Raw genomic sequence first — 12,666 nt, forward strand, 5'->3', positions numbered from 1 at the left:
CAGCAGGTGGGGATATAACACCTTGAAACTTTCTCAAAGCGGTTTGGTTTCACGGCATTGATCTGAACGGTATATATATATACATATGTGTGTGTGTATATATACACACACATATGTATATATATATAAAGGGTCTATTTCAGTTTTTGAAGTTAGAATTTCTGCCAGTCTGTGTAAGACTGTCCAATCAGAAAGCTTTGAAGCCAGTGGTACACTGTGGGTTTTCTATGAAATTCTAAATAGAGGAAGTGGAGGATGCTTTGTTACCGCCCATTTCCCGATAGTTAATTATAAAGCCAGTGAAGCTGCATCAGCATGGTCTCAATGGCACGTTATGAAGACAGCAGCCTATCTCTGTTTCTCAAACATATTAGAAAGAGCAGAATAACACTGTAATAGAACATTTAGACTCTTATTTAGCTCAGCATGAAAGGTAAGTTCTAAAATTATCTAAACTTAATGCTCGTTTTTAAAACATCAACTCAGTGTCATTATTATTATTATCTTCTGTAGCATTTAGCATCTTCATCTGGGTGTTCATCACCCTGCTGCTGTTGCTGCTGCTGGAGAGTTCATCATGTGCTGGTGACTCAAGTGTTGGTAAGCAGTTTCTTTAATTACAACATGGGACATGATGATTGATTATCCTGATGACCTTTTGATTTTCAGTAAACAATCATTTCTCCCATATCGTTTCTTGTTGTGTTAGTCTGTTCATTTTCTACATGAAGGTTAATCAAGCATATTAGCAACCACCAAACCAACTCTAATATTTGCTGATTAAACATTTAGCACATAAAGAGTCAAAGCTGGGGCCTGAGGGACCCAAAATTAGCTTTTCCATTCATTCCTCTGCAGGGCTCTGGAAAGTTCACATTGGAAAGTGCACTGATACTCCTGGTATTCCTGCCAGAAAGTAACACCTCACAAAACTTCAGCTGTTCACAAACATCTCAAGCTGCCCGTATTGTGTTCTCTCTGCCAGTGGTTTGCTTATTAAACAATATTTATGAAAGTATCTCAGCATTTCTGAGTAACATCCATTCTTCTATCATGACTTTTAATTGATGTGCTGCAGAGCACAGTTGCATGGTAACAGTCATTACCCACACATGATGGTTAGCAAATTATCTGTTTCCTTTTTCATTCATCATTCATTCAACAGCAGAAGACGATGGGTGCAGAGAGAGCTTCAGATCAGGAGGAACTATTGAGAGCTTGACAATGCTTTAAGTTCCACTGTTTAGTATGTTTCATATATGGTTGAGAAGGGTTTTGTATGCACATGTGAAATTTGGCAGGGTACTCTGCACAAAGAAAGAAAGAAAAAATGGTTTAGAAAGCCAAGATAAGGGAAGGTATTTGGGAAGGAAGTCAACAAAGGCATACAGATTTAAACTTCTTGCAACATAGTTACTATAGTCAGCAACAGTAAACAGGGAATCTCCAAATGTTCTTATCTTGAATGTGCTTCCATGCATAAGAAAAAACGAATTATTTAATAACCCATCATGAATTAGGTCAACTTTGGATCAGAGGGATGAAAAGAAGGCTTTTTCCTAAACTCACAAATGTTGACCCCTGTTGGTTTCAGACAAGGGCATTTTCTTTACAGACGTACACAGGGCAAATTACTGACTATTCGGACATGAATTTATTGATCGTGGGGAGACCTTGCTTTTTTCCTCCAGTACACTGGGGAAAAGGGTGACATTTAGAGCGATGGCACTAACAAAACGCATTTCGCTATCATTGTGTGCACATTTAATGTTGTTGCCACTGTGTAGATTTTTACAATTCATAGCATTAGAATTTACATGGTACAACCTCCTTGTGACCTAAGGGGAAGTTCTTTGTGCTGCCAAACTCATGCGGGAGTAATGCGTTATACTTCCTGTGCAGTATTTTTGTAAATTGTTAAAGTATTTTAATAACTTTATTGTTAAAAATAGTGTAGAGCCACCTCACACTTTTTTGACAAAGTCACACTGATACGCCTAAGTCTATCTGTTGTTCATTCAAGGGTAGACATGCTTAACTATCCACTCATTTCCAACTAATGAGGAAAAAATGCTTCAGTGTCACATTATCTCATTGAACTTCTGCAAGCAGGAAGGGGGGGGAGGAAGCGATATTACAGCAAGCGTTAAAGTCACAGTGAGGTTGCTGGGTTTATTCGTAGACATTATATGCTTAGAAACCATTAAGTCAAACTTTAGTTTCACAGTTCATACATGGGATGTTTTCTATGTTAAAAGCTAAATGCAAACTCTGTCCTTTATTAATTGTCCTAGGACACCCCAATTCACTGATGTTTTGTTTTTGGTTCTTTTGCTGTATGCCTCTGGTTACATTTTTGGGGAAGTGAGTTCAGCAAATGTTTAGCTTAAGGACTGTGAAAAGCTTAGTGAGACATGCATACATTAACAAGCACAAATGCAGCTGTATTTGAATTCATCCTGCACGTTCACACTGTCTGTGCCTAATTAAAATGGGCTTTTAAAATCATATTCAGTGGGTTTTCTGAAGCTATTTGAATGTAGGTGCAGATAAAGCTCAAGTCTAGTTCCGTTTCTCAGAATTAATTAACCGTAATTTAAAGACTTTTGTTTAGTGTAATAAAAAAACATCCAAATATTGTAACTCCATGTCTTCTACAGACATACCTACAGTACATGTACAAAACTGCTCACTACTAAGATCTGAGACGCACCAACCCTGATATTAATTGCTGGTTTATTTGTAAGTTTCAGTGGTATTTTTACTCTACAGTGAAGTAATTACAGTAATTAGTAGCATCTTACTGTTACCTCTTAATGCACTTAATTTTCCCCATCTGTATAGAGTCATGCAAAAACTTTATCTTTCACAACACTGTATATGCATTTAATTGTTTGAATGTCAACCGTTGCTTCATATAGATATCCTCATGTTAATAAGCCAAGTATCCCTCACACTCTCACCCCACGAATCATTTAGCTTAGCTTTTTTTTTTTTTTATTTCAAGTTATTCATTGATTTTTTTTCTTGTTTGCAGTGAATCCCTGTTGCTACTACCCTTGTCAACATGCAGGAGTGTGTGTGCGATTTGGTACAGACAGTTTCAAATGTGACTGCACTCGCACTGGCTTTTATGGAGACAACTGCACTATTCGTGAGTACAACATTTTTTTTACAAACTGAGCAAGTTGATCTGGAGTACACAGCTAACCCTTTATCTTAGTTTTGTTTAGATAATCCTATCTGTGCACAGCTATGATAGATAAGTCAAAAGGAAACACTCATGAGTAACTAGATAAAAGAGCTGATGTTTTGCATTTAGAAACCATCTTCTCAATATTTGTTTTTGGTTGAGATGAGTAGGTTTAGGTTTTGTGTGAAGGGAGGAAGTCAGAGTCACTGAAAGAAACAAAATGCAAAACCTGTTTGTTAAGCGATTCTTACTGATATTTATCAAGTTGGCATGCATGTGTCACATTCGGAAACATCAATTTTCAAAATGTCAACTCCATTGCTTAGATTTTATGAAAGTTGTTTTAGAGATAGATTTTTGGCTAAACCTGCTAGATGTGATGAATAAAGAAAACGAATGTTACAAAAGTTATACATATACATTTATTTGTTTCCCATTAATACAGGCATTAGTGATATATTTATAAATGGCTTACAATTGGCATTTAAAGGATGAAAAACAGTTTTGTTTTTGTTTTTGTTTTTTTTTATTTTTACTTTTATTTTTTTATGCGTAGCGGAGTTTTGGACCAGAATTCGACTCATGCTGAAACCCAGTCCTTCCGTGACTCACTTCATCCTTACTCACTTCCCGTGGTTTTGGAGCCTGATAAACAACTCTTTCCTACGAGACACCTTCATGAGATTAGTGTTGACAGGTAGGTGAAATAAACGTTCTTAAATGAGTTACTCAGTCAGCAGACTATAAAATGTTTAGATAATTCCTTTACCAATGAGAAGGTCCCAGAAAATCTCATGACACATAAAACTCATTCAAAATTCACATTATAGGGATTTGACAATTTCCTATTTCCAGATAAACAGCTGCAAATAACAAAGCCTGCAAGATATAAGAAGAGTTCATAAAGCTAAATTTATGTATCTAATAAAGACATTTTACCTATGACTTTGACATTTATTCCTAAAGTCAGGAGTGACCTTATTCCAAGCCCTCCCACCTACAATACCAAATATGGATACATTAACTGGGAGTCCTACTCTAATATCTCCTACTACACTCGGATCCTTCCTCCTATACCTGAAGACTGCCCTTTGCCTATGGGTGCTAAAGGTGAGACCTACACAGCTAAAGAGACATAACTGTGTTTCTGTGGAAAGCTTCAAGAGTTTCTTTCTCTGCAGGTAAACCTGTTCTTCCTGATGCCAAAGTCTTAGTTGAGAGGTTTTTCAAGAGACAGAAGTTTAGGCCAAATCCTCAGGGAACCAATTTGATGTTTGCTTTTATGGCTCAACACTTCACGCACCAGTTCTTCAAGACAGACCATAAAGTTCAGGGGGGCTTCACCAAGGGTTTGGGGCATGGTGTGAGTTTCTGACATTCTACATAACAAAGATGTGTGTTGTACATCATTTCATTACACCAAATGTAAGCCTTTTTTCCTCTTTCTTTTTCTTTTACCCACACAGGTAGACGCAAGCAACATCTATGGAGAAGATCTTGTGAGACAACATCAACTTCGGCTTCATAAAGATGGAAAGCTGAAGTATCAGGTGTGTCTGACATAGCTGCATATAAACACTAAAGGGAGAACCTTATAAAAAGTTAGAGAGAAAAAAGAAAGTGCTTGAGCTTTCTTGCATACATAATTAGTATGACTAGCTAAACGCATACACCTATCTACAAACCTGTAAACACTGTCATATACATTCATAGTTATATACTCACAGTTAAATACTTAATTTCATTTAGAAAAAAGATTTTTTTAAAAACTTGAATGAAAACAAAAACCTATTTAGCTTAGTTTTTTAATTAACTTCCAATAATACTTGAACAGGAATACCATTGTTTCCATATTGTGGAACATCTCTGTGTTCATAGTTTCATCAATTTTCATGAAATCTCCAAAACCACTGGTTGAGCCCCAGACCATGAAAGAGCATCCACCATGCTTTACAGAGGGGTGTAGATACTTGTTGTATCTCTCATCTGACCTCCTCCATACATATTGGCGAAGGTTTGAACCAAAAACTTCTAATTAGCAGTAACTGCTCCATACGACCTGTTGCCACAGATATTCCGTCCAGTTCTTTGGCAGTTTGGCATAGATCAGCCTTTCCTCCCTTTAAGAATGGCTTCTTGACAGCCACACACTGAGACTAGTTCTGATGAGGCTTCAGCAAACAGTGGATAGTCCTGTATTAGATCTTTGTTGGATTTTTTTTCCTTTCTTTTTCCCCCTAGTTTTTAAAGGACATGACTTTTGTTTTTTGAGCCTGACACTTCTTCTGTTTTCCACTTGCCCAGTTTCCTCAGATTTTTAAGGATAATGACCTTCAGAAAGCATGAGGAATATAATGCTCACTTGGTGTTCTCACCAGAAAATGAAGCTTTGTCCACACATACACGTGTATTTTTTTTAAAGAAAATTTCTTCACCCACATGAAAAAGCAGAAAAATTATAAGTGCTATCAAGACCATGCCACAGCAACAAGATGGCAATATAACCGAAATGTTGGCCTAACCTAAATTAGCTGAGCTGTCTAACATGTCAAGCTTTATCTTTTTATGTCTTTAGGTCTTTCAGACATTTTTTAGATTTCTGAGTCTCGTCCTTTTTAAGGTGAAAATCTGTCAGCCTTATATGTTAGAAAATTAGACATTGGGTTTTGAGTCTTACACTTTTGAATTTAGGTGGTTAGAGTGAGTATAACATCACAGATGAGATTTACACTGTCACCGTGAGAACCATGACCACCGACAGTCTTGGAGGTTAATCTGATCTAATGTACCAGACAAGCAAAAAATTTCTTCCAAATGCTGAACTTATTAACTCCAGTCAGTCATATTTATTTTTCAAGTAAAATGTTTAAAAAAGTAATACCTGTAAGTTTCAGCAATATCTTGTAAGGGTTGGTACCTAATACGGGTAACATACTACATTCAAATTTACCTCCTCATCTTTAAGAAAACTCTCCAGAGCTCTGTGTTGTATATGTTCACTGAGTCAGATATAGATTGCTTGCACTTCCTTTAGCATGTTAACTTGTGAGAACATCGTGTTGGATTTTCTAGATGCCTGTGGTAAGTGGTTAAAACAAAATTTCAATCGGTGACCATTTTTTCACTGCCACCTTATCAGCATGTCTTCAGAACAGTTTAAGAAGCCTCTTTATTTTACCCATCTTCATCTAACAGCTTGATGTTGTTGCTTTACAAATATAGTCCATCAGATTTTTGTTTTTGTTTTTTAATTTTATTTTACATGAATTCCACTAGTATATGTTAATTTCTATAATATAGTCGGTAAACATAGTAAAGAAATCACTGGAATTAACTCTTCTTCCACCCACAGCTGGTAAATGGTGAGGTGTACCCTCCTACAGTGTCTGAGGTCCCAGTGCACATGGTGTATCCTGAAAACATCCCAGCAGACAAGCGTCTGGCCATCGGTCAGGAGGTATTTGGCATTCTGCCGGGTCTAACCATGTATGCCACCATATGGCTGCGGGAACATAACAGAGTCTGTGACATCCTAAAGGCAGAACATCCCACCTGGGATGATGAGCAGCTTTTCCAGACAGCCAGACTCATCATTATTGGTGAGTAAAAGTAAATATTTAATCAGAGAATGATTGAAACACACAAAGTAAGTGAAACACAGTAAATTCAAAACACTAGTCTTTTCACTTTTTGTACATCTTTATCAGCTACTTGTCTGTGAGTTGATATCTTTTGTTTTTTTGTTTCCTTTTTGGCTACAGCGGTAATTGGCTACAGTTTGTGACTATTGTTGAACCGCTGCTGGTAAATCAGACTGATATGAAGTTTTCTGCAGACATTCATAGCTAAATGTCCTAAATGGCTCTGCTTGAATATGATTGAATCAGTTGAATAGTATGCAATTCTGTACAGCCTGGATGAAGCACTTGAATGAAAGGTTATATTTTAGCTTGTCATTTTAGGGACTATGCAAAGTAATTATCACTTGTCTACATTAAGTCAAAATGTTAAGTCAAACCTAATTTATACCTTAAATTATGTATAGAAATATTATTGTGTCATCAATTTTATCACCTGAGCAGGATTATGATTTTACTTGAGTGAAAGGGCCACACACCAAAACAGTTACTCAGCACAAAACATATTTCAGGCTCTTGGCCAGTACATTTTTCATATGATACACATATATTAAGATAAAAGGCCACATATGAGCTTGGGTGTTTTCTGATTCAATTCTGAGGCATAAATCAGAAAAATGTCCATATACTCTCAGTATACAACAAAAGGCAGGTCTAAGAGTTATTTTAATGTTTATTAAAGTCATTTGCTGTGTCCTGTTTATGGCAGTGCTTCAGCCTTAGAGCTGTGAGATTTGAAGTTTGAGGTTGTAAATTTAAAGGTTTGTGCTCTGCTTTGAGAAGGTGATGCCACGATCACTACATGTGCACGGTTGCTGTTCTTTTTCTGGCTTTGTTTGATGTGTCTGCCGATCACTGTTTTGTTGTTCAAACCACAAGAAGACGCCATTTATTCACCAACAAACCACTTATGAATTTGACACTGTTCACTGTTTCAGTGTTTCGTTAATTACTAAACATGAAGATAAATAATATTATTTTTCCACAAATCTAAGCTAATTTTTGTATTTCTCCCTCAGGTGAGATCATCAACATTATAATAGAAGAGTATGTGCAGCACCTGAGTGGCTACATGCTGGACTTGAAGTTTGACCCAGAGCTGCTCTTCAATACACGTTTCCAGTACAGCAATCGAATCGCCCTGGAGTTCTGCCACCTGTACCACTGGCACCCTCTGATGCCCGACAGCATTGTCATAGAGGGAGAAGAAATACCATACTCTCAGTTTTTATACAACACTTCCCTCCTGATGCATTACGGGGTGGAAAGGCTGGTGGATGCATTCTCTCGACAGATTGCAGGACAGGTAACAGAATTATAGAAGTCAGAAAACGGGAAACGGGTCATGTATATTTTTATCATTGCTGCTGTCAATCAGTTAACAGAAAGCAGCACCATCAGCCTCATACACTTTATCGTTTTATAAATAAAGATAAATCACAATAATCATCGGTTCTCACTGTGTTATGAAACTGCAGCTACTTATGACAGATGATGCAGTGCAATACATTTTCACAAACACTGAACGTCTACATTTCATAACTCTCAATTACTTCCTAAATTGAGATTAGTGATAATGCTATCAAGTTATGTCTTTTAGCAGCATTAGATTAATGCAAAGTGGTATAGTACTTCTGTGTGTTGCAAGGCTGAGAATGTGTTGCAAGCTGTCATGGAACAGCAGAGTTTGTCACTCACTGCTCATGAAAAAACATTTTTGTGGCTTATATTCACACTTTTAGATAGGAGGAGGTCACAACTCTCATCAAGTGGTGCTTAAAGTTGCAGAAATGGTCATCAGAGAATCCAGAGCTACACGTGTGCAGCCTTTCAATGAATATAGGAAGAGGTTTAACCTGAAGCCTTACACGTCCTTTGGTGAATTAACTGGTAAGTTAAAGAAATATGAACACATGCATGCCCCCTTTGTTACTCATTACACATATGTGACACAAAATGCAATATACAGTGGGGCAAAAAAGTATTTAGTCAGCCACCGATTGTGCAAGTTCCCCCACTTAAAATGATGACAGAGGTCAGTAATTTGCACCAGAGGTACACTTCAACTGTGAGAGACAGAATGTGAAAAAAAAATCCATGAATCCACATGGTAGGATTTGTAAAGAATTTATTCGTAAATCAGGGTGGAAAATAAGTATTTGGTCACCTCAAACAAGGAAAATCTCTGGCTCTCACAGACCTGTAACGTCTTCTGTAAGAAGCTTTTCTGTCCCCCACTCGTTACCTGTATGAATGGCACCTGTTTGAACTCATCATCTGTATAAAAGACACCTGTCCACAGCCTCAAACAGTCAGACTCCAAACTCCGCCATGGCCAAGACCAAAGAGCTTTCGAAGGACACCAGGAAAAGTATTGTAGACCTGCACCAGACTGGGAAGAGTGAATCTACAATAGGCAAGCAGCTTGGTGTGAAAAAATCAACTGTGGGAGCAATCATCAGAAAATGGAAGACATACAAGACCACTGATAATCTCCCTCGATCTGGGGCTCCACGCAAGATCTCATCCCGTGGGGTCAAAATGACCATGAGAACGGTGAGCAAAGATCCCAGAACCACACGGGGGGACCTGGTGAATGACCTGCAGAGACCTGGGACCAAAGTAACAAAGGTCACCATCAGTAACACACTACAACGGCAGGGAATCAAATCCCGCAGTGCCAGATGTGTTCCGCTGCTGAAGCCAGTGCATGTCCAGGCCCGTCTGAAGTTTGCCAGAGAGCACATGGATGATACAGCAGAGGATTGGGAGAATGTCATGTGGTCAGATGAAACCAAAGTAGAACTTTTTGGTATAAACTCAACTCGTCGTGTTTGGAGAAAGAAGAATACTGAGTTGCATCCCAAGAACACCATACCTACTGTGAAGCATGGGGGTGGAAACATCATGCTATGGGGCTGTTTTTCTGCCAAGGGGACAGGACGACTGATCCGTGTTAAGGACAGAATGAATGGGGCCATGTATCGTGAGATTTTGAGCCAAAACCTCCTTCCATCAGTGAGAACTTTGAAGATGAAACGAGGCTGGGTCTTCCAACATGACAATGATCCAAAACACACCGCCCGGGCAACAAAGGAGTGGCTCCGTAAGAAGCATTTGAAAGTCCTGGAGTGGCCTAGCCAGTCTCCAGACCTCAACCCCATAGAAAATCTGTGGCGGGAGTTGAAAGTCCGTGTTGCTCGGCGACAGCCCCAAAACATCACTGCTCTCGAGAAGATCTGCATGGAGGAATGGGCCAAAATACCAGCTACTGTGTGCGCAAACCTGGTAAAGACCTATAGTAAACGTTTGACCTCTGTTATTGCCAACAAAGGTTATGTTACAAAGTATTGAGTTGTATTTTTGTTATTGACCAAATACTTATTTTCCACCCTGATTTACGAATAAATGCTTTACAAATCCTACCATGTGGATTCATGGATTTTTTTTTTTCACATTCTGTCTCTCACAGTTGAAGTGTACCTCTGGTGCAAATTACTGACCTCTGTCATCATTTTAGGTGGGGGAACTTGCACAATCGGTGGCTGACTAAATACTTTTTTGCCCCACTGTATGCATGCATTTTCGTCAACCACACAGCAGCATAGCACATATGTGTAAACAGCACTGGACTGTGCTTTTCAAGGCACTGTCTGCATTTTCACACAGCATTACTAGATATATTTATTTTTCCTGTGTTGAACATATGATCAGTAAATTCACACATCCCATATAGAATGATAATTTGATTCTATTGTGATACTTAGTAGTTGGGGTGGCTGTACTTCAGGAGGTAGAGCAGCTCATCTAATAATTAGAAGGTTGGTTGTTTGATCCCTGGCTGCTCCACTCTCCAGTTTGCATGCCAAAGTGTCCTTGGGAAAGAAACCTGCATTCACTGAAGTGTAAATGTGGGTGTTAGATAAAAAACACTTTAGAAGAAAGTGCTTATAAAAGGATATAGTGCTCAACTAGAGTAGAAAAGTGTTATATAAGCAAATACTCACTTTTGAAACTTCTTTAATAAAACCTTTTGCAGTAGTCCCAGCTGAGTGAGAGGCAGGATACACTTTTTGACAAGAAAAATATAAATTATAAACCAAAGCAGCAGAAATATTCAGCTGATAGTGCTGGATGAAAAAATTATTTAAACTAACTTAAATGTGTGCCTGAAATTTTACAGTACAACCATTTAGTGTATGTTGAGTAATTTGAGTTGCCTCATGTAGATTGCTGGAGAATCAGTGGATTTTGAGGGTTTCGTGCTTGTATGAATGTTTATATACAATTAAATGAACGCACCAGTAGCTAATGAAATCAGTGTTTGACTAGTTTCGAACTGTTGGCATTAAGACTATGGTAAGTGTACATAAAATTGGTTCAGCAACAGAAAATCACTCTTTTTATTTTACATTTATAGCAACACAAGAATTAAATGAAACCACTGCAGTAATTTCCTGCCATTTTTCTGTTTCCAAACAGACAACACTGAAATAGCCCGAGGTTTAGAAGAGCTCTATGGTGACATAGACGCCCTGGAGTTTTACCCAGGCATAATGCTAGAGAAAATCCGTCCTAATGCCATTTTTGGAGAGAGCATGGTGGAGATGGGTGCTCCCTTTTCACTGAAAGGCCTGCTTGGAAACCCAATCTGCTCGCCTGAATACTGGAAGCCCAGCACCTTTGGAGGAGAAACCGGCTTTAATATCGTCAAGACGGCCACTCTGAAAAAACTGGTGTGTCTCAACAGCAAATGGTGTCCATATGTGGACTTCCATGTGCCGCGCAATGAGGACGAGGCAAAACCGAGGAAACCGTCCACTGAACTTTGAATTCCGACCTGAATTATTATCCTACTCAGGCAGAGTTTTTTGGCTTTTACTGAGAAAGGATGATTTTAATACTCAGTAGGTGTAACCCTGCCAGCAGTGAATGATGTGCCAAAAATTTAGGGAGGTCTACCTCATAGAAATAAAGATGACAAACCATCGAATCGGATCTGGTGACCCATATATGACTTGATACTCAGCACCACAGTTCCTCTAAACCTTGATTTCTTTTTTTTTTTTACATGCTTTAATTTGCAGGCTTTTGAATAAGATTATATTTTTTACATTTTAAAAAGAAGGAAAACTTGTGTATTTTTAAAGTGCAAAAAATAAATGTGAGAGACACCAAAGATTGATGTGTTATTTTTGATCAAAATGAGCTTTTAATCTCTGAGAAACACTGTCATTCAATAATAACAGGAGATTTTACGAATAAATCAAAGTGTTTTGGCAAACTATGTGTGTTTCTTTCTTGAGTAGATTAAAAATCACAGGCTGCGTGTTGGTGGAGTGGTGAGTGAAGGAAGCTTTTGGATAAAATCGCAATGTGGACGTTCTGTGGGGAGTTTGCATGTTCCTGTTTGCCTGCTTTCTTCGGGTACTTTATCCTCTTTGCAGAGTCCAAAGTCATGGATGTTAGGTTAACCATTGAGTCTAAATTAGCTATGGATAGTTTATGAAGTGCTGTATGAAGATACGGTTAGAATGTGATTTATAGTCAAAATTTCTTTGAGTGGTCAGTATGACAAGAAAAAAGTCACAGCAAGCAAAATTTAAACTCCTATTAAAACAAGCCAAGATCACCCAGCCTCTGGTTTTCAGGAAGTGTGTGCCACAGGTGGAGGGTTGCTTTCTTTTTAATCCTGGCAACACTGACTAACACTGACCTGTCTGTCATTACCTACGGGGTCTGGTGCTACTATACCTATTGTAGGATTCACCTCTATGAAGTAAGAAAGCTTGACTTAATTAAACCCTGAGTAAAAGTTGATTTAAATCTTTTCAA

The 12,666-nt window shown here is 38.2% G+C and overlaps 1 protein-coding gene across 1 annotated transcript; it reads left to right on the plus strand.

Moving 5' to 3' along the window:
- The first annotated feature begins 318 nt into the window (after positions 1-318).
- On the plus strand, positions 319-12,104 carry ptgs1 (prostaglandin-endoperoxide synthase 1). The gene is made up of 11 exons (XM_085476141.1): positions 319-433; positions 514-600; positions 3,038-3,154; positions 3,750-3,890; positions 4,160-4,303; positions 4,375-4,556; positions 4,660-4,743; positions 6,546-6,792; positions 7,851-8,137; positions 8,574-8,721; positions 11,314-12,104. Exons 1-11 carry the CDS (start codon positions 427-429, stop codon positions 11,661-11,663), a joined length of 1,794 nt encoding a protein of 597 aa, XP_085332267.1. The 5' UTR covers positions 319-426; the 3' UTR covers positions 11,664-12,104.
- Positions 12,105-12,666: the final 562 nt, after the last annotated feature.

The sequence above is a fragment of the Copadichromis virginalis genome, linkage group LG12 (assembly GCF_057382275.1).
Source record: "Copadichromis virginalis isolate Kocher_CV1m ecotype Utaka linkage group LG12, C_Virginalis_male_GT1.1, whole genome shotgun sequence".
NCBI classification, from domain to species: domain Eukaryota; kingdom Metazoa; phylum Chordata; class Actinopteri; order Cichliformes; family Cichlidae; genus Copadichromis; species Copadichromis virginalis.

What these genes read in the sequence shown, in the direction of transcription:
- ptgs1 (XM_085476141.1), top strand. An exon ending in CATGAGATTAGTGTTGACAG is followed by an intron (nt 3,891 to 4,159) that starts GTAGGTGAAATA and finishes TTATTCCTAAAG; the next exon opens with TCAGGAGTGACCTTATTCCA. An exon ending in CCAAGGGTTTGGGGCATGGT is followed by an intron (nt 4,557 to 4,659) that starts GTGAGTTTCTGA and finishes TTACCCACACAG; the next exon opens with GTAGACGCAAGCAACATCTA.